The following is a 27,216-nucleotide window of genomic DNA, read 5'->3' on the forward strand; positions in this document are numbered from 1 at the left end:
CATTCTTGAATCCTTCCGCTTCCCTCCATCCCCATCTCTACCTCAGGCTTAGCCACTGTCATCCCTCCTTAGACCAGGGAAATGGCCTCTTCCCTAGCCCTCCATGTGCTCAGCATACCCTGTTTCTTTCATCTGTTCTCTACACTGCAGCCATTGTCCGCTCTACAAATACAATCGAGCTCCTCTTACAGGTGAGCATTCCATCTTGCCCCTGAGAGTCTGAGAGTAGTCTTCTCAAAACACAAATCTGATACTGCCGTTCCTAACATAAAATTCTTCAATAGTTGTTCCTTGTTCTCAGGATAAAGGTAAAATTTCACAACCTGACCCAGGCCCTGCAACATCTGGCTCCTGCTCACCTCCCAGCCTTATCTTTCTCTATTCTTCTCCTCCTCTGAACTCTTCCAGCATTTAGAGCCCCGCCTCAGTCCACAGCATCTTCTTTCAAGGGTTCACTGTTTGGTGGTAACTGCCCAAGGAGATGCTAAGCTCCCTGAAGTCAGGAGCCATGTCTAAACCTTTGGTCCTCTCCCCAATTTCACATGTGTTGGGCACTTAAAATGTGCTGTTGATTTTAAACCACAGCCACTGTTTTTCCCCTTTACTTGGGACTTGAAGTTCCTCTGCACTCTGTGGCCACAGTGTACTCTTTGCCATTCCCCTCCTTGCCTTGCTCAGCTGCAAATCACAGGAAGGTTGGGCGTGGGAGTGTCCCGGAGAACAACTCCTTTTTTTTTCTGCGTTTGCCGCCCGTAGTTTGCAGGTGGATTTGACCTTGTGTTCCCAAACCATCTTTGGTGTTAGCACAAAATAGGTCCCTCTCCATAACCTTTCCAGGCTAATGCATCAGAGTCAGATCTGGAGGTCTCTGGCTGATCTGCCAAACTTGATCACTGTCATCTCCCTGACCCTGAATGGCTGAGACCAGGGGCCCTATTTTCTTCCGTTTCCTTTTCAGTTCTCAGAGTACTGAGCTGGCTTTGGTGAATATTGTCTCTTTTAATATTCCCTTTCATATGAGCCTGGCTTACCCAGATTAACATATTTCATTAAGGGCTCTCTTTCCCTTTCTTCATCAAAGGGTTTATGATGCAAAATATTCTTCTTAAAAATAAGGAAGCGGCTGGGGAGATGTCAGTGCCTTCTGCTCTGTGGGCTGCTTGCTGAGAGGGGACTGGGAATCTTTGGTTTTTCAGGAGATACATTCACTGTAGAGGGGACGCAGCTTGGAGAAAAGCCACATCTGGAGCGTTTAGCTGCCTGGGCTCAGGAAGCACATCCATTCTGCATCTCTAATTTTCTCCTTGGATCACACCTTTGAGACCCCCATGACAATCTCTTCACAGCACGGAGAAGAGGCCTCCTGCGTCACAACGACAGCTCACGACATCTCAACACCAGTCCCTCTGACAGCCACACTCCAGCTCCCACAGAACACCATGCCATGCCAGGCCAGCTCACCCCATGGTGGCCGGCACAGCCCCTATACCAGCTTGCGCTATGAGGCTGGTGTAGGGGAGGGCCATCCTCAAAGAACCCATCCTTGCTCTGTGCTTGGTGAACAGGGGCGAAATGTGGTGTCTGCATTTTTAAATCTGCAGAGCGCCATCTGATAGATTTGTGTGGATGGTGCTATTTATCATTCGGCATTCATGTATTATTACTCTGCTGCCTGGGGCCAGGAGAAGTCAGCATGAGTAGGATGGCTTAGAAAGGGCAGACTTGGTAATTTCTCTTGGAAAATTAGCATGATGAGCAACATGGTAGAAATCCTGGCAAAGGCACAGTTGGGGCAAAGAAGGTCGGGAGCCGATGGTCAGGACCCAGGATGGGTGTGGCCTGGGGCAGCGGGAAGTGGAGAGGGGAAGCAGAGACACAGGACAGGAATCTGTGGGAGGTTATCAGGTGCCAGGCTGGGTGCTAGGCACCTCCATGTATGTCATCACACTCCCCAAATCCTCATGGCTACCCTGAGAATGAAATGTTACTGTCTCCATTTTATACATAAGGAGATGCCCAAAGATGTTAAGTACTCACTAAAGATCATGCAGCTCTGACACTTGGTCAGCCCAAGTCTTCAGCTTTGCCAGTGGTTCTTGTTCCACTAGTCCACAGGTGCAGGAAGCTGTCCTTAGAGACACACACACACACACACACACACACACACACGTGTGCACACCCTCTCGTTTCTTTGAGTCATCCTCTGTTCCCTTGGATACCTTTTTCAGTTCTCACCTAATACAGTTTGTGGCATATTATACTTGATTGGATAGTGCTTTGTAATGGTTCTGAAAGTGTGTGTGTGTGTGTATGTGTGTGTGTGTGTGTATGTATGTGTATGTGTATATTCTCACTCCAACTGCATTGTAAGCTCCAAGGGCAACATTCTGTCTCCTATTTCTTTTTCTTCCTCTACCACATGGCTGGTGCATGATTCTGCAAAAAAAAATTGGCACTCAGTACATGTGGCTGACTGACAGACACATATATTTCAGCCTGCAAGTCCCACAGGACTATAAATTGCTGCACGAGGTATTTGAGTTAGAAGAGACAGAAGAAGTTATATTTATTAAAAGTTTGCTCTAGCCCCGTGCTATCATAGATGCTTTCTCTCTAATCCTCTAAACAATCCCATGAGGTAGGCATCACCACCCCTACTTCACAGATGGGGAAGCCGTGCCATGCCAAGGGTCTCTGCTGGCCTCCAGTGATAGCACACTGCAGTTCTCATGGCACTCCTGTTCCTAAATGCCAGGATGTGACAGATGCCTGCCTGGGTGGGCTGTGCTGGAGCCAGCCCACCCAAAGATGTGGAAGGGACTGGCTGCCTTCTCAGTGCTCTGGGTCCTGTGACTTAGTTCTTTAAGAGCGCAAAGCCCTTGTGGTAGGCAGAGACTGAAGCTGAGCTTTCATTTTCTCTCCCTCCACCCTCCCCACCCATTCTGGCGTTCCTAGCTGGGGTGGTCTACCGCAGTTCCTCATTCTGCAGGGAGCCAGAAGGGCAAGACATGGATGTGCTGTAAGAATAGCATCTTTCCTTTCCACCTTGCCTTCTGCCTTGCTCTCCAGATGTGTGATGTTCTCCACATTGCCCCTGCTGAGGGGTGCCCCAGGAGAGGCTCCCATGCATTAGAGACTGGTCAGTGGAGGGGCTGTGGGCATCAGGGCAGCATGGGGGAGGAGGAACGGGGGGAGGGGCGCGAGCGACAGCCCAAGCATCCACCTCCCATCCCAGATGTGCGCCGGCAGGGAGGCGGTGTGTGCAGTGCCATGTGGGATGTCACCCTCTGGACCCAGCCCTTCCTGTTTACTCCTGGGTGGCCTGTGCCCAACCTCAGGGAGCCCTGAGATGTGACATGGACACAGTCAGCCCTTTTGTCCCCTTTGCCTCATCACATTTCCCCAGCTGCAGGGCTGCAATGGCCTCTTTTCTTTTCTCCTGGATACCAATTTCTTCCACTCACATTCTTTCTTCTAAGGCACCATGTTTGCTCAAGTCTCCCCCGGAAGCTCAGACATTGTTAGCGGTTCTCAGTGACCTTCCCCAGCAAAGTGAAAGCTCAGCCCGCACGCCTCCCTCCCAACCTGGCCCCAAAGCACCTTTGTAGATTTATTGCCCATGAATTGCATCTATGAGCCCTGTGCTAGATCATAGGCCACTTCCTGGTGTGCATTGCGCCCTCACTTGGTCTCTGTCCTTCGCTTTCTCAAGATCTTGGCCTGTTGCCTTTCAGTACCCAAGATCCATCTCAGCGCAGCATCTACAGGGGACCAGACAGATGCCTTCCTGGACAACCCCTGTTGGCTGACGCCCCTCCTTGGATCTGTAGCCCTCCTGCACTCAGGGTGAACTCCTGGGTGGCTGACCGCAACTAAACTGGAAGCGTCTGAGAATAGCGTTTGTCTCTGTAGACATGTGTATCAAAGATGACTGACCCAGGTCCCTGGACAGAGTGGCTTCTCAAGGGGTGAATGCAGCTCAGAGATTTGCTTTCACATGTCCCACTTCAACTCACTCGCCAACACTTGCTGAGCATCTCCCATGTGGCTGGGCCCTGTACCAGGTGCGGGAAATGCAAAGGGAACAGGACTTGGCCAATCAAGAGGAGAGGACAGCCGGCCGGCCAATGGCCACTGCCGTGCTAAGTGGGAGAAGAAGGTTCTGGAAGCTTCAGGAGAAAAAGAAACCTTCCATCTAAGTAAGGACCCACAAGAGGAGTTGAGCTGGTGAGGGAAGGAGACTGAGGAAGGTTGAGTAATCTAGATTCTACTGTTTTCTATGCTTTATTTATAGTTAATTTAATTTGTAATTATTTTGAGGAGTGAATACAGGCTTATGGTATCGAATTCAAAAGGTACAAAGGATCCAGAGTGAGACAGCTGTTTTCTTCTCACCCTGCTGTGAAGCCACCCAGGTGCACTCTGTTCCCCCCTGAGGCCCCTCCTTGCCATTCCTGCCACCTGACCATGGGACCTACCACAGTCTCCCCAGATGTGGGGTGCCCATGGCGCCCCACAGTGGCGGGGCGGCTGCACAGCAGCCAGCTGGCATCTGAGTGGAGGGCTCTGGGAAGGGCTTTTTTTTTTTTTTTTTGAGACAGAGTCTCACTCTGTTGCCCAGGCTGGAGTGCAATGGCATGATCTTGGTTCACTGCAACCTCCGCCTCATGGGTTCAAACAATTCTCCTGCCTCAGCCTTCTGAGTAGCTGGGATTACAGGGGTGCGCCACCACGCCTGGCTAATTTTTGTATTTTTAGTAGAGATGGGGTTCACCATGTTGACCAGACTGGTCTCGAACTCCTGACCTCAGGTGATCCACTCGCGTCAGCCTGCCAAAGTGTTGGGATTACAGGTATGAGTCACTGCACCTAGCTGGGAAGGGCTCTTAGAGGAAATATAGGTCCAAGCTTTTCCAGGGCCTCCTATCCCCCACTCATGGGGACCATTCTTAGGACCAGCTCTTTGATCTCCAATCATCCTCCTCATCCCAGACCAGGAGCACCCATATGACCTGGCCAAACCCGTGATGCTTCTGATGCCAGAGACAGCCCACAGCCCTGGGTTCAGTGCCCTTACATGGCTTCAAATCAGACCACCCTTGGGGACCCTGGCCCAGGGACAGTCCTGGAAAGGAGCTGACATCACTACCCATCAACTGGGGGTCTCCATCTTCCACCCAGACTCCTAGCCCGGCCAGTGTCCCTCCCTTCAGGAGCCACAGCTGCTTGTGCACTGGTGGGTGCTTGTGTGTCTAGCTTGGATGGGCAGCCCTAAGGCTCAGGGGCTCTCCTCCCAGAGGGCACAGGCAGGACACGTGGCACAAGGGGCCATGGCAGGCCACGCTGTCACCCTCCTGGCCCAGCGCCTACCTGATTTGTTCTTGTATTCAATGTCGAAGCCCGTGATGATGCTGTTCCCGTCGAATCGCTGGGTCCAGCGCAGGTTCATGCTCCGGGCCTTCACCTCCCGGATCTCCAGCTCTGGGGGGTCGGGGGGCTCTACGGTGCAGCAGGGGAGGGGAGGGAAGTGAGGAGGGCAGCAGGGAGCTTGGCCTCCTGCTTGGCCCTGAGGATTGGCATCACCTGGGTGTAGCCAAGGACTCTGGCACCCTAGGGTTTGATCAGGGTGGGGGCTGGAGGAGGCCAGCAGCCGGGCTTGGAGGCTGAGGAGGCCTGGCTTGCTCTACTGTCTTGCTGCCATCTTGTTCTTGGCCTGGGAGAGGGCTAACTCTTCTGCAGGGATTCCTGTTAGCTGATGGCATTTTTCCCCTTCCAACTTCCCCAGCTTGACTTTCCCTTCCCACACGTGCTGCAGGGGCCTGGACCCAGGAACCTGACTCCTCCACCCCTCCCCAGAAGGGGCAGTGGAATCTATAGCGGCTGTAGCCATGGCAAACTTTTGCTGTTTAAGTTCCTGGAAAGGTCTTATTTCCCTACTCTGGGCAGGAGGGCAGGTGGAGGGAGGCTTTTCCCCAGAAGGCAGTTTCCTGTCATCCTCCACCATGGCGTAGGCTGTGGCCCCTGCTCTTTGAGGTGGAGTTAGCGGTGGGCCCCTGGGCCCTGGGGAGGTGGGATGGGAAGGGTGGGGCCGGTGAAGGTACCTTGCACAGTGAGTTGGATCAAGCCCCGGTCCTCCCCATACGAGTTGATGGCATGGCAGCTGAAGAACACAGAGTCCCCACGGTCAGCGGGCTTGAGCTGGGAGACCACCATCAGGGGCAGGAGAGGGAGGAAACAGGGAGAGTCTTTTAGAGCTGGTCAGCTGAAGGGGTCACTCCAGGGCTCTCAGCAAGGCCCTCTTGTTCTGGGAGGGGGACCCACAGGGGCTTTGTCAAGGGCTTCTCTTCCCAGGGACTTCCAAAGATGGAAGTATGGAGGGCTTCATACAGGGAGGGGCTGGGGGACACCAGAGGGAGAGAGGGGCTGAGGAGTCCTAGGGGAGTGGGAGGGGCTGAGGGGGTCCCAGGGGAGTAGGAGGGGCTGAGGGGGGGGGTCCAGGAGAGTGGGAAGGGCTGAGGGGTCCCAAAAGGGAGAATGGAGCCCTGGGGGTTCCAGAAAAGAAGTTGGGACTGAGGAAACCACATTTGATTGCTGTGGGGTTGTCAGAAAGGAGATACAGTGAAATTCTGAGACAGAGATTCCTGGATGGAGAGGGGAAATAGGTGGGAAAGGGGAGGTACATTTTTGGGGTGTGGGGAGGGGCTCCCAGGCTCCCCATTTGCCTCCTGGATGCAGATGTGATAGCTGCGGGCTCCCCACTCTCTGAGAGTTGGGGTCCCCCAGCACTGAGGTGGGGGTGCTCACCTTCAGTGTGGAGACGACCTCATCGCCGTTGTCCTTGGTGGCGATGGCATACCGCATGACACGGTCAGGGTCGATGACCGTGTCCCCCTTCTCCCAGCGGATGATGATGGGCCGCTCACCCCGTGCCATGCAGTTTAGCTCCTTCGCATGGCCCTTGATGGCGATGGTGGTGTTGGGGTGGGAAGTGATCATGGCCGGTACTGGAGGGCGGAGGTGGAGAAGGCCCAGTGAGGGTCGGGAGACCAGCCTGGAGGAGGCACGCGTGCCCTGCGCAGAAGCCCCCGCCCCAGCCCTCCTCCCCCAGGAGAGGCTCCAATAAAGGAGTACAGGGAACTCCACTGGCCTGTCCCTTCTCCCACATCCATCCATGACTGGGGCAGCCTCCCTCTTCACCGGGGGTCCCACATTCCTCCTCTGGGGAGGGAGTGGCCTGCGCTCAGAATGCTTTTACAGGTATGCCATACATAGAACTATAAAGGAAACCACTTGTATTGAAATATGGTTATGCAAATATTAAAAACACGAACAAGCAAACCTTCGATATCGTATATCACCTATCAGTATGTGTTCTTTACTACTCTTTACAAAATAAGATCCAGTGGTAGCTCGTATAATTGCTGTCTTATATTACCATGATCCTGTAATAGTGCTGCGTATAAGTGATATTTTGAGATATTTGCAATCACTGTGATGTGATGGGAGCATATCCGAGGATTTCTGCTGGTGACAGTCACAGGGCTGCTATTGCTGCATTCTGTCGCTTATGTTCAAAATGGAAGGAATACTAAATTTCAGTTAGAAGTTAGTGAAAAAATGTGATTTTCCCTCCACCCACATTCATGGATCCCCCTGAATCAGATCTATACAGCTTCTAGCGGCCTCTGGACCCCAGGTTAAGAACCCTTCTTGAAAGCACCAAGGCTCTGCTTTTTCCCTATAGCTAAGGCTTGTTTATCTCCCTCCTGTTCCTTCAAACAAGATACAAAGGAAAACCCTGGACACCACTACCACAAGTAAGATCCACAAGCAGTGCTAACGGGACTGAGAAAATCACCACCAAACAACCAGGGCCCAGGCTGGTCATCAGAAGCCCCCGTCCCTACTGCTCAGACAAGAAGCCTGTCAATCACCGGCCCCTCCTCTGGGCCTGAGCACCTGCGGCAGCAGCAGGAGGGAAGGGGCAGGGGAAAAATGGTCTCAGCTGCAGTGAAACCCTGTCCCCTTTCTCCTCCGCCCAACTCAGTGAACACACATGGGGCACTTATGCCATCATGAGACCTTGTGCCAGGCTGGGGGGTACACATGACAATGAGACAGGGTCCTTGCCTCTGGAGGGAGGGGAAGACAGATACCTGCACCGGCAACATGAACTGGAGGAAAATCTGATGAGTGTTTCATCAAAGGGTTAGGAGACATTAACTTTGACTGAGGGGCATCAGGGAAAGCACAGTCCATCCATTCAGCAAGGATTCATTGAGACCTACTACGTGCCAGGTCTTGTCCCGGGTTCTGGAGCTGACAGTGAATAGGACAAACATGGCGTGATCTCATGTTTGAAACTCCTATGATCTTATGGAGTTTCACTCTAGTGGTGAGAACAGACAAGACTAGCAATTTCAGTGAAGAGTGGTGAGTCCTATGCTGGGAGAAATGCACGGCCCCTGACCCAGCAAGACTTAAATGGGGAGAGCAGAGGGAAGGGCGCCCAGGCAGGAGAATCTGCTTGAGCCAAGGCTCCAAGGCAGACATAGGCGGGGCAGATCCCAGGAAGGTCAGTGATTTGGTGCTGCTGGAGACTACCCTTGTCCTTTTCTTCTCTGGGAAAATTTGCCTTCCAGTGGCTCCTGTCTCAGGAGGGATGCCCAGGAGCCATCCTGGAGTATATGAATGGGGAGGGGCTGTCATTGGCTGCAAGAATCGGAAACCCCCCACCCCCACCCCCATTCAGGGGAATACCTCTTGTCACAGCAGAGACCAGCTCACCCTATCCTGGTCACTGGCCTGCTTTGGGCAATCGTGCAAAAAGGGGCTTTGTCTTTGTCCTCAAAACCCAGTTCCCTGCCCGCCCCCCGCCCCTGCCTCCGCACTGTGTCTCTGCTCCATTTCGACAGCTGGCCCTTTCTCCTCCTTCCTTCCGGGTATTCTCAGGGTTTTTCTCTCTCCTAGTTTTAAAGGCCTGCTCAGACAAAGTTGTTGCCAGCAAACTCTCCAGGGACATCTGACTTTTATGGACAAATAAGCCTTTGAAGAAATGAGGGGAGCCACAGAGCTGCCACGGTGCCATCTGACACCAGTCCGTGGGTGAGGAGGCGTCTGGGACAGGAGTAGGGTGGATGAAGGGAGGCTTCAGGCTCCCCGAAGTCACATCACATAGCAAGCCACCTCCTCTGCTGCCTTGTCATGAAGGACTTGATGCTGACGACAGCCCTGGCCTCCAGGCCCCCGCACCAGCCTCTCAGCACATTCCCCAGCCCCAGCTCATCAAATAATGAAGCAGATAAATTTTATAATGCACGGCATTACACTAGGATACACAATAAAATGCAAAAGACAAATAACGAGGTGCAAGTTATAATGAAGAAAAAGCCTGCAGTCAGAGACATCCGAGTATGAATTATTGACTAAGGTTTTACACTCTCAAGGATGTGCGGAGGAATATTTTTCCATCAAAGATTTGCATAATTCACTCGTATAAACCTGGGTGGAATATAGAGTAAGATTTTACACCAACAAGTCAGGACTTGCATTGCAGATGCCTCCATTTTTTACTGGAGAATTGAGCTCGGGTGTCAGGGAGGCTCGTAAGCGGACTGGGGACTGGGACCCCCATGGGTCGGGCCCTGAGGCCTCCTTCCTGGGGAGGAATCCTGTTCCTGAGAGGTTGCTGCTGAAGCCACAGAAAAGCAGGGGAACTGTGTGTGTGTGTGTGTGTGTGTGTGTGTGTGTGTGTGTGTGTGTAAGTGGGGCTGGGAGGGAGAGTCTTTCTTTGGTAAGAGGACTTCACAGTTCTGCAGCACACCTCTGTTCTGTTCTCCAGGCAGGCCTGCACTAACCCTTCCAGGACCTGTGTGTGAATTACAAAGGCACCCCCACCATGCCTCTGGCTGGGTGCTGCCTGGTGCCGGGAGCCACAGCTTGGCCAATGAAGCAGGGACCATGTTTCAGACCGCATTCACCCCTGAGGCTATGTACTTTTGAGCAGTGCACAACCTGTGTATCCATACATGCCATTCCCACTTCAGGGAACCTGCCCTTCTAGTCAGCTTTGTTCAGCCCTGTGGGCAGCCAGGGACAGCAGGGTCCCCAGGGATCCTTGGCCCCTCAGCCCTTCTGTGTGTGGTAACAACCATACCTGGAGCCTGAGACAGGGTCCCTTCACCCTTCCACCAGCTTAGGATGGCAATGAGCACCACACACCACAACTCTTACAGTCCCCTAGCTCAGGGCTAGTTCAGGGGAGCCCGTTCATGAGGAAGAGGAGAGAAGCTTGAGGGGCTTGGGGGCCAGGCCAGCCTGGGATCTGCTTCTGTGGCTGCGAGCTATGTGGCCTTCCACCCCTTAAAGCTAACTTCTGTGGGCCCCACGGAGCATTGTGAGGACAAAGTGAACCCACATATGTAAACTGCCTGCCACACAGCACTTGCTTAAGAAACCTGGATTCTAGTCCTATCCCCAAGGGGTTCCATCAAGACAGGAGCTCTTTTTTATAGAAACGTGTGACGTGCAACATAGACTATTGCCTTTCATTTTGTGTGTCAGGACAAGGGTCTTTTTGGGTAGAGGAAAAAAGCCTAGGTCTGTGGCCTGAAGATAGACTGTTGTACTGAAAGCAAATGTCAGAGAATGTGGTCCTAGGCAAAAGAGGACCTGGCCAGAGTCAACCTCCATTGAAGTGTCAAAAGTGGCTCTTCTTGGCCTGGCCAATGGTTCCTTGTGTCATAGGCTACATCTACTGGTGTCAGCCAGCACTGGCCGGTCCTAGCTTGATAACCAGAACCCCACTGGGCTGGTATAATTAGCCCCTGAATTCAAAACAACTGGGTGCCAGGTAATAAGGACTACCTCACATGTACAAGTGGCATGGAAAAGGGTGTGTGGCTTGACATGCATTACCAGACTCCATGGAAAAGGCCCAAAGAAAAAACTAGGTCAGAAGTCATTTCCTTTTCCATCCTCGCCAGCGCAAGTGAATGCAATCAGCCAATTAGCTAAACTGGGTCTGCTGAATGCCCAAAATGGCAGATGTGAAAATGGTGGATGTGATAATGGCAGATGTGAAAATGGCGGATGTGAAAATGGCAGATGTGAAAGTGGCAGATGGGAAAGTGGCGGATGTGAAAATGGCAGATATGAAAGTAGTGGATGTGAAAATGGCGGATGTGAAAATGGTGGATGTGAAAGGCGCATGTCTCAGGCAAGAAGGAAAGCAGGGCCCTGGTGCAGTAAGATGGATGTATATCCTTCCATGGGAATACTGCCAGCTTCCGTCCAGGCCTTGCCCCTAAAAGTTAATCTGGGAAGTGCAAGACTGTATAAGACCCATGTCTGTTACTCCTACAAGTTCAGAAAATACACGTGTACAAGTTACTGGCTTCAGGTGTTACTTGCCAGGTGATTCCACAGAATCCTAGCATCCTAGCACTGCAGAGCCCAGATGAAGACCTGTTCTACTGAATTTGTAGCAGCTGCTGGCCACACGGGGCTAATGGGCACTTGAAATACAGCCAGCCCAAATTGGGATGTGTGATAAGTATAAAATACATAGTGGATTTCAAAAATGTAGGAAGAAAAAAAAAAGAATGTAAAATACCTTTTTTTTTTTTTTTTTTTTTTTTGAGACAGAGTCTTGCTCTTGTTGCCCAGGCTAGAGTGCAATGGTACAATTTTGGCTCACTGCAACCTCCGCCTCCTGGGTTCAAGTGATTCTCCTGCCTCAGTCTCCCAAGCAGCTGGGATTACAAGCGTGTACCACTATGCCTGGCTAATTTTTGCATTTTTAGTAGAGACGGGGTTTCACCATATTGGTCAGGCTTGTCTTGAACTCCTGATCTCAGGTGATCCACCCGTCTCAGCCTCCCAAAGTGCTGGGATTACAGGCGTGAGCCACTGCACCTGGCATTAAGTTTTATATTGACTATCTGTTAATATTTTAGATGTATGGAGTTAAATAGAATATACTATTATAATTAATCTCACCTGTTTATTTTTTTGAACATGTGACAGAGAGGGGATTTCAAATTACATATTGTTTGGCTCACGTTATGGTTCTACTGAATGGAACTGGTATAGATCAGTGACACAGACCCTTCCTTTGGCAAATGGAGAAACTGAGGTGATGCAAGGAAGCAATTTGCCCAAGGTCACGTTGCTGGTAAGCAGAAGAGCATCTTAAAAGAGGATGGGTTGCAGAGGGCAGTACTGAACACACAGCGATGCTGTGAAAGGTGGGCGGCCTGGTATCACTGGGAATGCGATTTCTCAGCTCTCTAGGACTCATAATTACAAGCTCAGGTTATCTGTTCCTAACATTAACCAAGAAATATCAGGTCTTGTTCTGGGGACCCTATTTGACGAAGGACATTGACAGTCTGGAGTGTGACCAGTAAGATGGGCCGACTTCAAAGCATGCTGAGAACTGGGAATTAGTAACCCAGGGAGCAAGGGAGAGACACTGCAAGGGGGGAAGGGAAGACCTCCTACTTGGCCTAAGAAGGAATGTTCTAGTATTTTCTGCTGTTTGGGGAAAGGGCCACAGTGGGAAGTGGCAAGCTCCCTGCATTGGAAGTAGACAACCTGTGGCCTCACAGAAAGGAGTCAATTAAGGCCTGGATCTGGGCCCCTTGTCTTTGGGCCCTTGGGGGTGCCCGGGTCTCAGGAGAGGGAAAGATGGTCTGGGAATGTGGCTCACTGTCTGATGAAGTGGTTCTATGAATCAGAGTACTCGTGTCCTTGCAGATGGGCGCTTTCAGCCCCTTGTCCTCAGTAAGAGGCAGGGAATCCTCTTCCCCTCTTCTTCTGCCAACTAACCAGAATAGAGAACTCTGCCACTGTGCCCCTCCATCAGGCCCTGCACCCAGCCTCCAAGGACCACGGTGTCCTCCTGTGCCCACAAATAGGAGCTTTGGCCCTCCTGGCTGCTGTACTGCTGGGCTTAACAAGGCAGCCCCTTAATAGGGGGAAGTTCAGGGCATAGGTGCCTGCCCCATTGATCCTTCACCTTCTTCCACCTCCCCCTTACTTCTTGCTCTGGACTACAAGGTCTCTCTGCTTCACTGAGTTGCAGTAATAAACAAGATTGAACTCTCTCTATATGGAGACCAGCTGTACCTGACAGGGCTTTTTGGGTGAAGGCGGCCACCACGAATTCCCTGGGGAGATGGTCATATGCACTCACCAGGAGTACAAATCCTGACATGCACAGACACAGACACACACACACACATCACACACAGAGGGGCAGTGTCAGAAACACACCTCAACAGACAGTCACAAACACAGTCACCCTCACAGCCTATGCTCTGACACCCTTACCATAAACCCATGGACGGCATTACACACACATAACCCGATGCAATGATCAATTGCACGTCAATACCCTGATGTGCTTGTTTAACACATATCTCCCCACACTTCTGTAGTCCATAAGCACAGGCTCTCTCCACACACACACTCGTATAGTTCCCTTTTATTGGGTGCTTACCATGTCCTGGCAGGATTCTAAGTACTTTGCATGAATGAACTCATCTGAGGTAGGCACTGTTATTATGCCCCGGTTCCAAAGCCTGTGTCTCAGTGTATTTCTTGACGAAGCTCCATGGCCTCCCGCATGCCCAGGTTCCCCTGATAAAGCAGGCCCTGAGCTGGATGCCTCTGCCTTTTGGCCTATCATTCAGTGGTTCCTCCCAACAGCAACCACGAAAGCAGGTCTTATCATCTCCACTTTTCAAATGAGGAAACTGAGGCTTCCAGAAAGTGTTTCTTCCACCTCTAAGGGGGCTGGCCACCTCTAGCCATCTGTTTGTCTGCCACCCTTGCATACAGTCCCTGGCTTTTGGAAATGGAATTTGGCTGTCACCAAAAAGCTGTGGCCTCTGCGGCGGGGCAGCTGCAGCAGGTACTCCTGGGGCAGGCAGTGGGGACTGCTGCTTTAGGGGTGCAGGCGGGAGAGCCGGGGTGGGGTGTATGCACAGGGCTGGGTCCTGCGTGACAAATGCTGATGACAGCCACAAAAGCACCTCACTGCTCTGTAGGGCACAGGAGGCTTTAATGAAATACAACTTCTCTGCTTTCCTGCAATCTAATTCAATTAACAGCCAGGGAAATCTGATTTCTCTTTACAAACGGGTGCAGGGGAGACTTTCTGGGGACTTGAGAGAAGGGAAGGGCTAGGGCTAGGCACAGTGGTGTGGGTGAGCTCCTTCTCAGTACACAGCTCCTTCCTATACAGCAGCTTTAGGTGGGGTAGGATCTTCTCTCTGAGACCCTGGGGGAGTGAAGACCCTGGTGTGAAGACAGCCCATTTCATTCAAGCCTCAGTTACAGTCCCCAGCACCTGCTACAGTGCCTGGCACTGTGATGACCAAATTGGGGCATACTCTGGTGGAGGCCAAGGAGACTTCCTGATGACTTCCAGGGCTCTTCCCTGACACCCCACATTGCATGCAGGCCTCTCCTGCGGGGCATCCCCTGCATGGCATGTGTCCTCCGGCAGCGTCCTTGCCTCCTTGTGTCTGAATGTGAGACTCTCCAGGGCAGAAGCATCTCTATTCCAGGGCTTGGCTCGTGTTTGTGGAAAGGAGAGCTTTACTGGGTATCTTTGCCGTCCTCCTCCAGTGCCCCAGGGCAGCCTGCCCCAGTCCACACTTAGGCTCACTCAGGGGAGCAGGGAGCCTTGCTGGGCCACTGGGGCTCAGGAAGCTGCCTTATAACCATGCGGAAACTCCAGATTTCCTTCTGCTCGTTGAGATGGGCAGGCACCCCTCGAAGAGGAAGCACCACAGAGAGGAGAAAGGCACCAGAGCCGTAGAGGAATCACCCCCTCCCCTTGCTCCAGGGCCCTTTCAGGGCAGCAAGCCGAGGTGGGAGGAAATCAATTTCAGAAACAAGACAGTTGTCAGAATCTGATGTAACCGGTTCCCGTCTGTGAAATTACTCACAGGCCGGCTCCTGTCACCCCTGAGGTCCTGCTTGGACCAGCTGCTATTTACATTTTAATTTGATGTGAGAGGCTGATAGATTTTTAAAACACCACAAGACAGCTCTGCTGCCTCACTCACTCCCAGCATCCACACACTTTCTGACCAACCCCCAGGCGTGGAGGTAGAGTTCTAGGGGTCCCCAGACCCTGCCACGGGGATTGCAAACTCTGCTCCTATTTGGCCCCTACTTAGCACCCCCAGATCCCCCCTTCCACTGGGGTCCAACTTAATAAGCTGGGGCAGGTCCGCTCCTTGTAGTTTACAAAGCAGTGCTGCATCCTTTGCCTCCAGCTTCATTCTTACTAAGGAGGTGGCCTGGCTCTATTATCCCCTACAGAACCAGTGAGGAAATGGAAGCCCAGAGAGGTTCAGTGATTTATGTAAGGTCACACAGCTGGTGAGTGGCAGGAAGGAGACTGAGCCCCAAGTCCTCTGACAACTGGCCAGCTCCTTTCTTTCGGTTTATCCTAGCCTTCTCCTGTGTAGGTTTTTCTTCCTCACATGGAGAGATTCTGGGGAGAGTGAAGGTGAGCGGGGGATTTTGAAAGAAGCTGAACACTGGAGGAGGGCCGGGCTAGCAGGGCCAGGAGGCTAGTCCAGGGCAGGCTGGGGCTGGAGGCAGGAGCTGGGGAGAATGGTGAGTCTGGCCTTCCCTGTCTTTGTCTCCTGGCCTCTTTTCCTCTGGTGATTGGAGCTCAGCTGGTGTTTCTGACAAGTCCCCAAGTCACCAGGGAGTGAAGATTCAGTTGTGAATACCCAAAGGAGAGGAGCGAGCAGTGTGTGTGGGAAGGAGGATGTTGAAGGAACAGGATGAGAATGCCACGGGCTGCTGGGAGAGGCTGCTAAAATGCAACAGAGGCATGGAATGTTGAACTCCAAAAGGAAGCCTGGGTACATCTTCACCCCATTCATGGGCGTGACTACGATAATAATCATCACAGTCTGTTATACTGAGAGCTTACTATGTGCCAGGTACTGTTCTGAGTTCTGTTACCTGCATTAACTCATGGAATCCTCACACAACCCTATTTTTATTTTCACTTTACAGATGGGGAAACTGAGGCTGAGATAAATAAATTGCCCCGGTCACATGGCTAGTAAGTGGCAGAGTCAGGCCATGGCCCAGGTCATTTGTGGTCTCATCCATGACGTAAGAATGTGAATGTTGGCCAGGTGTGGTGGCTCACGCTTGTAATCCCAGCACTTTGGGAGGCCAAGGCAGGTGGATCACTTGAGCTGACCTGAGTTTGACTTGAGTTTGAGACCAGCCATGGCCAACATGGCCTGTCTCTACTAAAAATACAAAAATTAGCTGGGCATGGTGGCGTGTGCCTGGAATCCCAGCTCCTCGGGAGGCTGAGGTGGGAGGATTGCTTGCACCCAGGAGGTGGAGGCTGCAGTGAGCTGAGGTTGCACCACTGCACTCCAGCCTGTACAACAGAGTGAGACTCTGTCTCAATAAAAACAAAAAACAAAAAACAAAAAACCCCATGAATGTCAGAGAAGGCCAGTAGACATCGAAGTAGAATCAGGGACCCAATAATAGGGGTGCCAAGCTGAGCTTCTCTGAAGAAAAATGCACGTGAATTTGGGGGAAAGAAGATTGGTCTGGGAACCAGGGGACCAAGGGGTTAGACTAGTCTGCACTTCCAGGTGGGTGGTCTGGGGGAGGGTCTTGAGGAGATTCTCAGGCCTGGCTACACCTGAGAATCACCTTGGAAGCTTTTAAAAAATATTACACAGATCCCACCCTGCCCCCCAGGCTCTGACTTATTGTTCCATGGTGGGCCTGGCTGCCTGCATTCCCCATCCCTACCCCGAGGTAATTCTCACGTGGTTTGGAGAAGAACCCCAGGGCTGGATGAGCCCTCCTCTACCTCCTATGACAGCAGCTGCCTCTGGCAGGACAACTGCAGAGGCAACAGGATTAGAAGAAGGGCAGCAAACTTAGGGCGTCCTTCATCAGGAAGGGACTTGACTTTGTCAGGAAGTCCTTCTGAAAGTCTAACTGAAATCTCTCCGGGACTCTCATAGTGCTTTTCGCCAAAAAGGATGCTTTGGGGACGATAAAATGCCTTCTTGGATGTCCTCTTCTTTGCCTTCTGGGAGAGGCTTTTCCAAGGGACAGCAGGTGCCCTGAAGCCTCTCAAGGGCTCTGTGAACCCACCTTGTCAGGGAGCAGGGAGCCCGTGTGTTCAAGGCTCGGATCGCCTTTTGTTTCTGAAAGGATTACATGCACCCCTGAGAGGTGAGGGGGCCCCTCCTTTTCCCCAACCCACCCCACTCCTCTTCTCCCCGCAAAGCCTTGTGTCGCTGCTCCTTGTTAACAAGTTCCTGACAAGAGCTGCAGTGCTGTTTGGCGGTGTGAGATAAGCTGCCACAAAGGGGCATTGTTGGCGCGCCGGGTGGTCGGCGGGGCGGGTGGGAGCCGCGCTTCGCTCAGCCTTCGACGGCAGCGGCATCTCCAGGCCTCCCCTGGGAAAGGCTGGGGGCGGAGTGGGGAGGGGGTGCCTTCTGGTGCCTGTTTTGTTTTTCCCTTCTTAAAGAGCCAGGGCCATGGCGTTGTTAATTTGATTGCGCCCACTTCGGCTTCTTGTCTCTCCTGATTAGCCAAGCTCCACCTGAAGCATGAGATTAATTCAGATTGCATGGAAGCAATCAGCCTCAGCGCCGAGAGCCAGTGGGGAGGTGCCAGGGGAGCTGGGGCCCATGGGACCCTGGCTGTCCACTGCTCCAGTACACAGGGAGCAGAACTGGCCTGAACAGTATGTGTGCAAGGGGTAGGGGTGAGGGTCACAGAGAATGGTTGGGGACTTGGACTGCAGAGCTGTTTCTGCTGCACTGGGGGTCCAGTTGAGGCCCTCAAACTCGCCAGGCCTTACTTTGTCCAGCTTTAAAATGGGGCCAGTCACCTCTTCTCTTGGCTCCTTGCTAAAGAGTAGAAGCGCAGGACGGGGAGTGTTCTCAAATGAAGATGGGGACCCAGTTTTCCCTTGCCTCTGGTCCTCTTCTTTTTTTTTTTTTTGAGACAGAGTCTCGCTCTGTCACCAGGCTGGAGTGCAGTGGCACGATCTCAGCTCACTGCAACCTCCCCCTCCCGGGTTCAAGTGATTTCCCTGCCTCAGCCTCCTTAGTAGCTGGGACTACAGGGGTGCGCCACCATGCCCAGCTAATTTTTTGTATTTAGTAGAGATGGGGTTTCACCATGTTGGCCAGGGTGGTCTCCATCTCCTGACCTCGTGAGCCACCCACCTCAGCCTCCCAAAGTGCTGGGATTACAGGTATGAGCCACCGCACCGGGCCTGGTCCTCTACTTTTTATTTATTTATTTTTTTGAGACAAGGTCTTACTCTGTTACCCAGGCTGGAGTGCAGTGGCATGATGATGGCTCACTGCAGCCTCAATCTCCCAGGTTCAAGTGATCCTCCTGCCTCAGCCTCCTCAGTAGCTGGGACTATAGGTGTGTGCCACCATGCCCGGTTAATTTTTGTATTTTTTGTAGAGATGGGATTTCACCAGATTGCCCAGGCTAGTCTTGAACTCCTGGGCTCAAGCAATTCGCCCCCCTCTCCCTCCCAGAATGGTGGGATTACAGGTGTGAGCCACTGTGCCTGGCCTGGTCTTCTACTTTCCCAAGAATGTTGGAAAAATGATAGTAATAATAATAGCTAACATTTATTGAAAGCTTATTATGTGCACGCACCATGGCTAATGCTGTACATGAATTATCTCATTAACCCTCACTTCTCCAAACACAGCCCTAAGATGTGGGTAGTATTTTTTATTTCCATTTTAGACATGAGAAAAATGACTCCGAACATCAGAATCCTTTCAGAAACAGAAGGAGATGCCATCTTCCTTTGATCACTTGGAAGGTACTTCCGGGTCATTGCTGTGAATACCCTAGAGCTGTAAAGGGCCTGAAGTAAATATTTTAGGCTTTGTGGGCCATAGGTCTCCGTTGCAAGGACTCCACTCTGCAGTTGTACCTGGAAGCAGCCACAGACAACACAACATACAGAACGGGTGTGGCTGGCTTCCAGTTACATAGACCACTGGCCAGATTGGAGATCCAGTTACTGAACCCTGCCCTGAGATTTTGTGCACAGGAGTGTTGGGCTTTTAGACTTGACCTAGAGGGATTTTTTGGCTAGGAAACTATTTTGCATTCAGATAGTGGCAGTTATAGGATGCAGGGAGGGAGAGCATGTCAGTTTCAGATGCTGGAAAGCATGGAGTTGTCAATAACAGATCACCGGCTGGGCATGGGATTGTTGTGGGTTGAATTGTGTCCCCAAAAGATATGTTGAAGTCCTCACCCCTGGTACCTGTGAACGGGGACTTACTTGGAAATAAGGTCTTTGCAGATGTAATCAAGATGTAAGTTAAGATGAGGTCATACCAGAGTAAGGTGAGCCCTTAATCCAATAGGACTGGTGTCCTCATAAGAAGAGAAGAGACCCACATAGAGGGAAGAGGATGTGAAGCCACAGGAAGAGAAGGCCATGTGGTGATGGAGGCAGAGACTGGAGTGATGTGTCTACAGTGCGAGCAACATCAAGGACTGCTGGCAACCACCAGAAGAGGCAAAGAAGCCTCCTTGCCTTTCAAGCGCACATGGGCCTGCCAATACCTTGATGTCAGACTCCCAGCCTCCCAGAACTGTGACAGAATAAGTTCCTGTTGTTTCAGGCCATGCAGCTTATGGTACTTTGTGACAGCAGCCACTGGAAACTAATGCAGGGATCCAGTGTGTGATGAGACCTTCTCAGTGCAGAGTGCCCAGGGATGGTAGCCAAGCCTCTGCCCCATGGAGCTGGGCCAGGGTAGGGGGGCTTCCTAGGTGCCAGGTTGGGCTTCACATTCTCTGCTTTATGGGGAGTGCACCCCCTGTTATGCTCCCAGCCCCAAAGGCCCCAGCTGGCGGTAGGCAGGCAGGTGCAGGAGTGTGCAAAGACCAAGCCCATCTTGCCCCTGATATCCTCCCCAGCACCTGGCTCAAGCTCTTTGCTGTGTAATGGATGAACAGTGCCAGGGCTGAATGCAAGCAAACACAGACAGGAGAAGATGCTCTTTAGAACTGAATCCTGCCACATCTAGAGTCTCTGTGGACTTGAGAGGCCCAGAGGACTAGGCAGGGAGGGGTGGGTGGAGGCTCAGGCTTCTAGGCGAATCTGCACTCAGCCCCCAGTCTCATTGCTTTCTGGCTCAGGACAGGACACCTGCCAGTCACACGAGTCATGAGTCACTTTAGCGGGGGGCAGGGGGTGGGAGCCTTAGGCTCGTCTGGTCTAGCACACAGCTCTAGGGAGGATCCTGGCAGAGTGTCAGCCAGCGTCCGGCTGCTCAGGGCACCCCCTGTCACCTCCACTTTGACACAGTCACAGTGAACATGCCACCCCTCCGTTCCCATCTACTCCATTTCTATTGGTGGGACCATCATCCTCATCTCTCAGCCTGGAGCCCTAGATTCTCCCAGCTCCTCTGTCCCATTCATCAAGGCCTGGTATTTGTTCCTTCAGAATGACTCTTAGAGTTCCGTTTTCTCTCCATTCCATGCTCAAGATCTTAATATCATTCCTATCATCTAGTGCATCATGACTTCAGAACCATACTTCCCATTCCTCTAGTCTCCAGCAGCCTCCGTCTGGTCAGGTGAGTGCCTCACTGCCTGCCCGGGCTTCCTGCCCCCAGGGTCTTTGCTCATGCTCCTCCTTCCACCTGGATGCCTCCTTTCTTCCTTTGCCCTTCCAAACCCAACTCAAGCCCAAGCCTCCGGGAAGCTCCATCTGACCACGTCTGTCCACCTTGGGTTTTTCCTTCTCTAACCTCACATCACACTTCCAGTGCCGAACATTTTGGCACGTGATCTTGTCTTGTTTCCTGAAGGTCAGTTCCAGCTTCCTAACGAGTCTGTATGTTCCTGGAGGGCAGGGAGGGTGCTTCAATCTTGCCTTTCTCTCTGTTAGTCTTTGTCACCAGGCTGGACACCCAGGGGCTGCTCAGGAAGCACCTGGTTATTACTTGGCTCATCCAACAATTTATTCTGGCCCCACCATTCAGAGGGGCTTCAACTGTCATTGGGGGAGCAATTCTGGGCTGCCCACTTAGGGCAGGGCTTGGAGGCACTGCTAAGCTCTGTGCCTACCTGCATTTTCTTATCTATTAAGTAGAGCCGCCCCATGATAACCTTGACTCTCTTTTGTCTCGGAGCATTTGCTGGCACCTTCACCTTAACTGACATACAGGATACACACAATTTTGTGATTCATCTGGTCTCTGCCCTTTATGGTACCTTGGAGCTCAGATCCATCTGGAAACTCTTCAGTGCTGTGGTCATGGGGACTGCAGGCATGAGAGTGAAGTGGTGGTCATGTGCTTTTTGCCACCACTGGCTAAGGCCTCTAAGAAGGAGGTAAGAGCCCAGATGAGACCCTTAGGGACAAGCACTTTTAAACTGGAACCGGAGGATGCATGGGCAGGTTCATCCCTCCTATCCCTTTAATAAAACCTCCCTGCTTGTCAGGGGACCAGGGCGAGGATGGAGATTGTTCCACATGGAGACTGTTCTATTCGACCTTGAAACTTTTGTACAAACGTCCACTTTGGGGTTAGGTTTGGGATGCGATGTGATTGCTCCAATGATACTGTTGGCATTGGGAGGTCAGTAAGATCTCCCACGTTTCGTTGGTTCAGGCTTATCTTCATCTTTCCTATAGCTCCCCGAAGCACAAAAGCCTACAGCTTCTGAATGCTGGGGCCTGGAACTGGCGACACATGCCCTCGAGTCTCCACTGGCACAACAGAACGCAACCCACTTGTTGAGCTCTAGTCATGCCTTAGTGGGTGAGGGAAAGGGACAGGAGGATGGTGACCCCTCTGAATAGAGGAGCAAACTGAGTCCCTGGGAGAAGGACTATGCCCAGTTTACCCAGGGCATAGCGAGGAGCACTGGGACATGAACAAGGATCAGAACCTTTCTGTCCCCTAAATGAACCACTTGTTTTGGCCTCCCTGGGCTCTGCAGAGGGTGGGGAGAGCCTGCAGCTGGCTCAGGGCTGCAGACCTCCTGGCGAGGGCCCAAGGAGGTTTACTGACTCCTTGCTCCTCTGAGAATGGGGGCTGCGGCAGGGAGCCTGGCCTGATGAGAGGATGTGTCCAGCCTTTCTCCTCACCTCTGTTTGATGAAGCAGGAGTCAGAGTGTTGCTCCTTATTCTGTGAAGTCTCAAAATCAGTGAGGCCAAAGAGACAGCCAGATGATCATTGCCATGGAAATCATCACAATGGCTCATTCTCTCTTCCCTTCGCTCCCTCCCTCCCTCCAGCAGCGGTGGAGGTGGGGCTGGGCACTGGGCCCCAGGTTTCCAGAGGGGACTCCCTAGCTTGGCATGGGCCAGGGTGGGGCCCTTTCTGCCACCTGGAGGCTGGGCAGGTGAGGCCGACTATGATCATTACCTGGCTGGAGAGAGCAGGTGATGGCTCCCAAATCCCACAGCTGTGGCAGGGCCGAGCACCAGGCCCAGGCCAGCGTAACTCAGTACCCAGGCCTCAGCCCTTGAGTGCTGCCCCGCCTCCTCCCCCTGCTGCTTGCAGATGCAGCAGAGAGTCTATCCCATCCCCCACTCGCCCAATCAGGGGGACTCATAAGGGGAGAAGGGAAGAGCAGAGGGGGTGACCTGTGAGCCCGGATGGGATTGGACCAGACCTGTGGACTAGAGGTCCGTCAGCCAGTCCAGATTCCAGAGTGGGCAAAGGCCTGTGCTGATCTGGGTGCCGGAAGTGAGAGTTCCCACCCAGGGAGGCGAAGACCAGCCCCAGCCCCCAAGGAGCTTCAGTCTGTGACGAGATAGGACCCACCACCAGGGAACACACAGGAATATCTTGGGCCAGTTGTTTGCCCTCTCTGGGGCCTAGTTTGTCACCTGTGCTGAGAGGGGCCTTGTGAGTATAGTGCGTGGACACCCAATCCATGTGCCCAGGCTCCACTTACATGCTCTGCCAACAGCCGTCCCTCAGCTCTAGGGGTCACGGCAGTGGCAGGGCCCATCCGTGGAAGGATAGTCTGTGGAGGAGCCCTCGGGAGGTCCTGGAAGCAGGGAATTCCCTGGGTACCTGGACTGTGGTCTAGAAAGGGATTTGTGGGCTCTGAGCAGCCATTTTCTCAGGCTCATAGACTCCTTGCCCTGTGGAAGGGGCGGGGGCCCCAGTCCCCCAGGTCTCAGGGAGGTGCTGCTTCTGTTTGACAAGAAGGAGTTTCCTTTGGGCAAATTTGAAATGAGGACCATCTTGGATCTCCAGATGCACTTTTCCAAAGTTTTGCATCCTGACCTCAGTCCCAGTGGCCAGTCATGGTGGGTAACCTGGTCCACGGAGGCCCGAGGGCTTCCTTTGCTAGGCCCGTCCCCTCCATTTCTCAAGTCCCCACGAGAGTTTGGCCCCAAGCTCCCTGCTCCTGATGTTGTGGCTGCGCAGCTGGGCGTGTGCTCGCTGAGGGCACTTGGACCTTACTTTAATTGGTCTGACATTTTGCTAAACAAATAAATCAAAACTCAGACCAAACAAAGAGCCCTTATGGGTTTAATTGGCCATGGGCTTTGTCTGGAACCCAATCACTGGTGCCTTCGCAGAGTGGAAGAGAGTCTGGGAGGTCCAACGAGACCTGTCTAATAAGGTCACCTGCTGGATAAGAGGATGGCCGAGTCCCAGGAGGGCACTGCCATTCGATGGCTGCCTCAAAACACAGCCAGCCTTCTTATGCCTGGGACTGGGCAGCTTGGCTTTGTACCTGCCTCTGGTTGAAGAATTCTCTTTGAAGATGCTTTATTTTTTCCCCATGTGTCAGTTGAAGGGGGAATGACCTCCTCCTCCTTTTGGTCGTTATCTCTCTTCCTTTTTTTAAAAATACATTTTAAAAGGGAAATAAAAGGCAGCTCTGTGGATGTGGTATTTTCTTCTGTTAATTAAATTTATTTTCAACCAAGTTCTGGGAGGTGGTCTGGTGTCTTGAAAAGACTACCCATGCTGCTGCAGTCATAGCTAGTCTGAGCTGGAAGGGAACTGGGGTCATCTAGTGACTAGATCTTAGTTCAGGCCTCTCACTGTATGGATGAGGAAACAGGCCCAGAGAAAGGAAGGGACAACTCACGGATGCAGAGCCACTGGGTCTGAGCCAGGACTAGCACCCAGCCTTTTTACTCTGTGTTCCTTCTACCAAACCATCAGTCCGTAGAAGCAAGTTCTGGCCTCAGCTGGGACTATACTTAAACCAATGACCTTGATCTAATCTCTGACGTTCTCTGAGAGGGAGCTATTGCCTACCAACCTCACAAGCAAGGTATGGGAACGGCTTTGTAAACTGTAAAATGCTGTACATGCAGGCGGCGATGCTGGACTGTATGCTTAGGCACTCGCGAGTTCAACCCACACCAAGACTCAGGGAGGAGTGGGGACCACTTGGGCCTGGTTGGTTGCCATCAAAGATGTCCAAGGACTTGGAAAACCACTTGCCTGCTCTAATAAACCCTTAGCTCCCTGTGATCCTGAAAAGGGTTCTGCATAGCAGTTCTCCAAGAACTAGTTTGGGAATTCCGACTCCCATCCAGACCCTCGGACTCCTGGAACTCTTGTTTGAAGCTTAGTGTCAAGAGTCAACTCTACATAGAAAGAAAACATTTAGCTTCCAAAGGCCATAGCATCTCACATTTCATTCTCCCTGTCACTCTCTGCCAGACACCCTGAGTTTCCTCAACATAGGACAGTCACAGGCCTTCCTGTCTCCACACTGTGCTGTTTCTGCATCCCTGGAAGGGCATGAACTCCATCCCTGCTGGCTCTTGTCCAAATACTTCTCATCCTTCAAGCCCTAATTAGAGACTATTGCTTTTGTGAAGCTTTTCTTGACACCTGCTTCTTCACCCCCAGAGTTAAAATTGATGACTCTATCTCAGATTCTTTCTGTATCACCTTGTTTGTAGCTTTTTAAGGCATTTATCATTTTGTGTATCATAGTTGTTTTGGGTGTCTGTCTGTTTCCTCTTCAAGATTCTAAATTCCCTGAGAACGGCAGCTCTGTCTGACTCATCACCAGGTTTCTAGCATCTAAAACCAATGACTGCTAATTATCGAATGTGTATTTTGTGCCAAATACTGTATTAATTGCTGTAAGTGCATGGTCTCCTTTAGACCTTACCAATGCACAAAGTACTACACAGTAATTCCAAACTTACCGGGGAGGACATTGGGGCTGACAGAGATTGTTGTCCTGGACCTCATAGCTATCCAGTGGCAGAGCTGGGCTTTGAACCCAGGGCTGTCTGGCTCTAAAGTCTGTGCTTTTAATCACCACACTTTATTGACCTATTTAGTGAGTGCTCAGGGAGCACCATTAAGTGAGTGCTGAGTTATCACTGGAAGCTGCAGGGATCAATGGTATAGACACTCCCCATTAGAAGCCAACCACAAACGTCCAATCTGACACTTGGAGGCTTTCTCTGCTGTTATATTCCCTTTGATAGATTTATTTTCTTTCTTCTGCTTGGGCAAAGTGGGGATTAAGATCAGTTTGCTTCCTGAGAGTTCATAAAAGTGTGAGTTCTGGAAAGGTAAAGTTATTTTGGGTCAAAACTTTCCCGAGTGTATTAGGGGCATTGAGGCAAACCTTGAATTGGCTTTGCAAATGGTAGATCTTTCTGTGGCTGGCTCTGCAAGTGGGCGATGATGTGGGCGTTTGAGATGGACTGAGGGATGACGAGGAATGGGTTCTCCTGCTGAGGGCATGGGTAACCAGATCCCGAAGGTTCTACCTACCTGTGCCCTTTAAACTGAAATCAGAATGGGGGAGTGGGAGAATTGCTATCAGGTTGAGGAAAAGCAAAGGAGGGAAAGAAAAGAGCAGGCAAGGAGAGAGGCTGTGCAGGGCAGTAGCTGGGGTGGGTTACTTGGAACAGGCACCTGCCTCGAAGCAGCAGGAGGCAGAACAAATATTCCAAAGAAGGCCAGGCGCACCAGCGGTCCACCCAGTGCCCACTTCCACCCCGCCCCCCGAAAGTGTTGCATTGTCACAGGAGCGTCCTCTGGCAGCCAGATACAGTGCAGAATCACGCAGGCTGCTACACAAAGACAGTCAGCTCCTCCAACCCCAGACAGAGGCCCTGCCCATGACCGCTGCCCTGGAGCCTCCAATGTCCTCGGCCCTGCCTCTTCCCCTCCTGCTGGATTCTGGGTGGCATGAGGGCCTCTAGGATGGCTGGGGCAGGTCACTGGGGAGAGTGGGGCCGGAATGGGAGGGGGCATTTGTGACAGGAGGGGTGTGAGAAACGGAGGATGTGTGAGAGGGAGTGTGTGTGTGGCAAGGCTGGAGAGCAGCCCATCTGAGAGCCACGCAGGAGCCATGAGTGGGTGTTGAGAGGTTCTGAGGGTGATCAGAGGTGCCCTGAGCGGGATGACGTGACCCCGAGGTGTGGAGAGACAGCAGCTGTAAGAAAGGCGTGTCGCTAGCCCTACCGGGAGAGAAGTGAAGGAACACACCAAGGCCTGCAGATGAGGACATGGGGGAGGAAAGGAAGGAGGAAGCCAGGTCCAGGTTCTGCCCAGCAGTGACTGGCATAGTGGGAAACTCCTGCCATTCCTTTGGGAAGATGGGGCCCCATAGGTGAGCCCCAGCGTGTGTGTGGTGCGTGAGGTTTTGTGCAGCATGTGTTCAGGAGGTGGCCCTGGATTTACCAAATATGCTCCTTCTGAACTCCTCAGAGCACTTTGCAGTTGCTGCTGGGTTGCAAAGTGAGGATGGCATAGAAAAAGTGCAGGCCCGCCAGGGGAAGTGGTTTGCTCCAGGGCCCAGGGCATCAGTGACAGCCTGAGGCACGTGGGGTCCCCTCACACACAGCCCAGCTCCTGACAGCTGTGTCCTCTGGCACCCGCGACCCCTTCATCTCCATGGAACAACTACTTGCCACAGAGCCGGCAGCTCAGCGGAATCCCCCAACTTAAAGGAAAAGGCAAAGAACAACAACAGCGAAAAAGCATCTACGAGTTTGGGAGATGAGGAGGGTTGCAGAGGTGCCTGCTCTTCCCCCGCCTCGCGCAGCCAGAATTAGCCAAGCTCTCCCAAGCTGAGGGATGTAGATTGATTGCCTGGTTTTATTAAGGACAAAGTGCTTTTTGATAGTGTGAGGGAAGTGGCTCCCCAGGGCGGGGATTCCGGCTCGGAGCTCC

General features: G+C 52.2%; 1 protein-coding gene across 4 annotated transcripts in view; it reads right to left on the reverse strand.

Moving 5' to 3' along the window:
• The window catches only part of DSCAML1 (DS cell adhesion molecule like 1), a 368,891-nt gene that overhangs the window by 47,433 nt on the left and 294,242 nt on the right, over positions 1 to 27,216 (reverse strand). For all 4 annotated transcript variants that reach the window (XM_063693558.1, XM_063693559.1, XM_004052204.5 and 1 more), the window contains 3 exons: positions 6,805 to 7,004; positions 6,102 to 6,198; positions 5,371 to 5,499 (listed from right to left, as the gene is read on the reverse strand). In XM_063693558.1, the coding sequence (XP_063549628.1) occupies positions 5,371 to 5,499; positions 6,102 to 6,198; positions 6,805 to 7,004 (426 nt within the window). The remainder of the gene's footprint in view (positions 1 to 5,370; positions 5,500 to 6,101; positions 6,199 to 6,804; positions 7,005 to 27,216) is intronic.

The sequence above is a fragment of the Gorilla gorilla genome, chromosome 9 (genome assembly GCF_029281585.2).
Source record: "Gorilla gorilla gorilla isolate KB3781 chromosome 9, NHGRI_mGorGor1-v2.1_pri, whole genome shotgun sequence".
NCBI classification, from domain to species: Eukaryota; Metazoa; Chordata; class Mammalia; order Primates; family Hominidae; genus Gorilla; species Gorilla gorilla.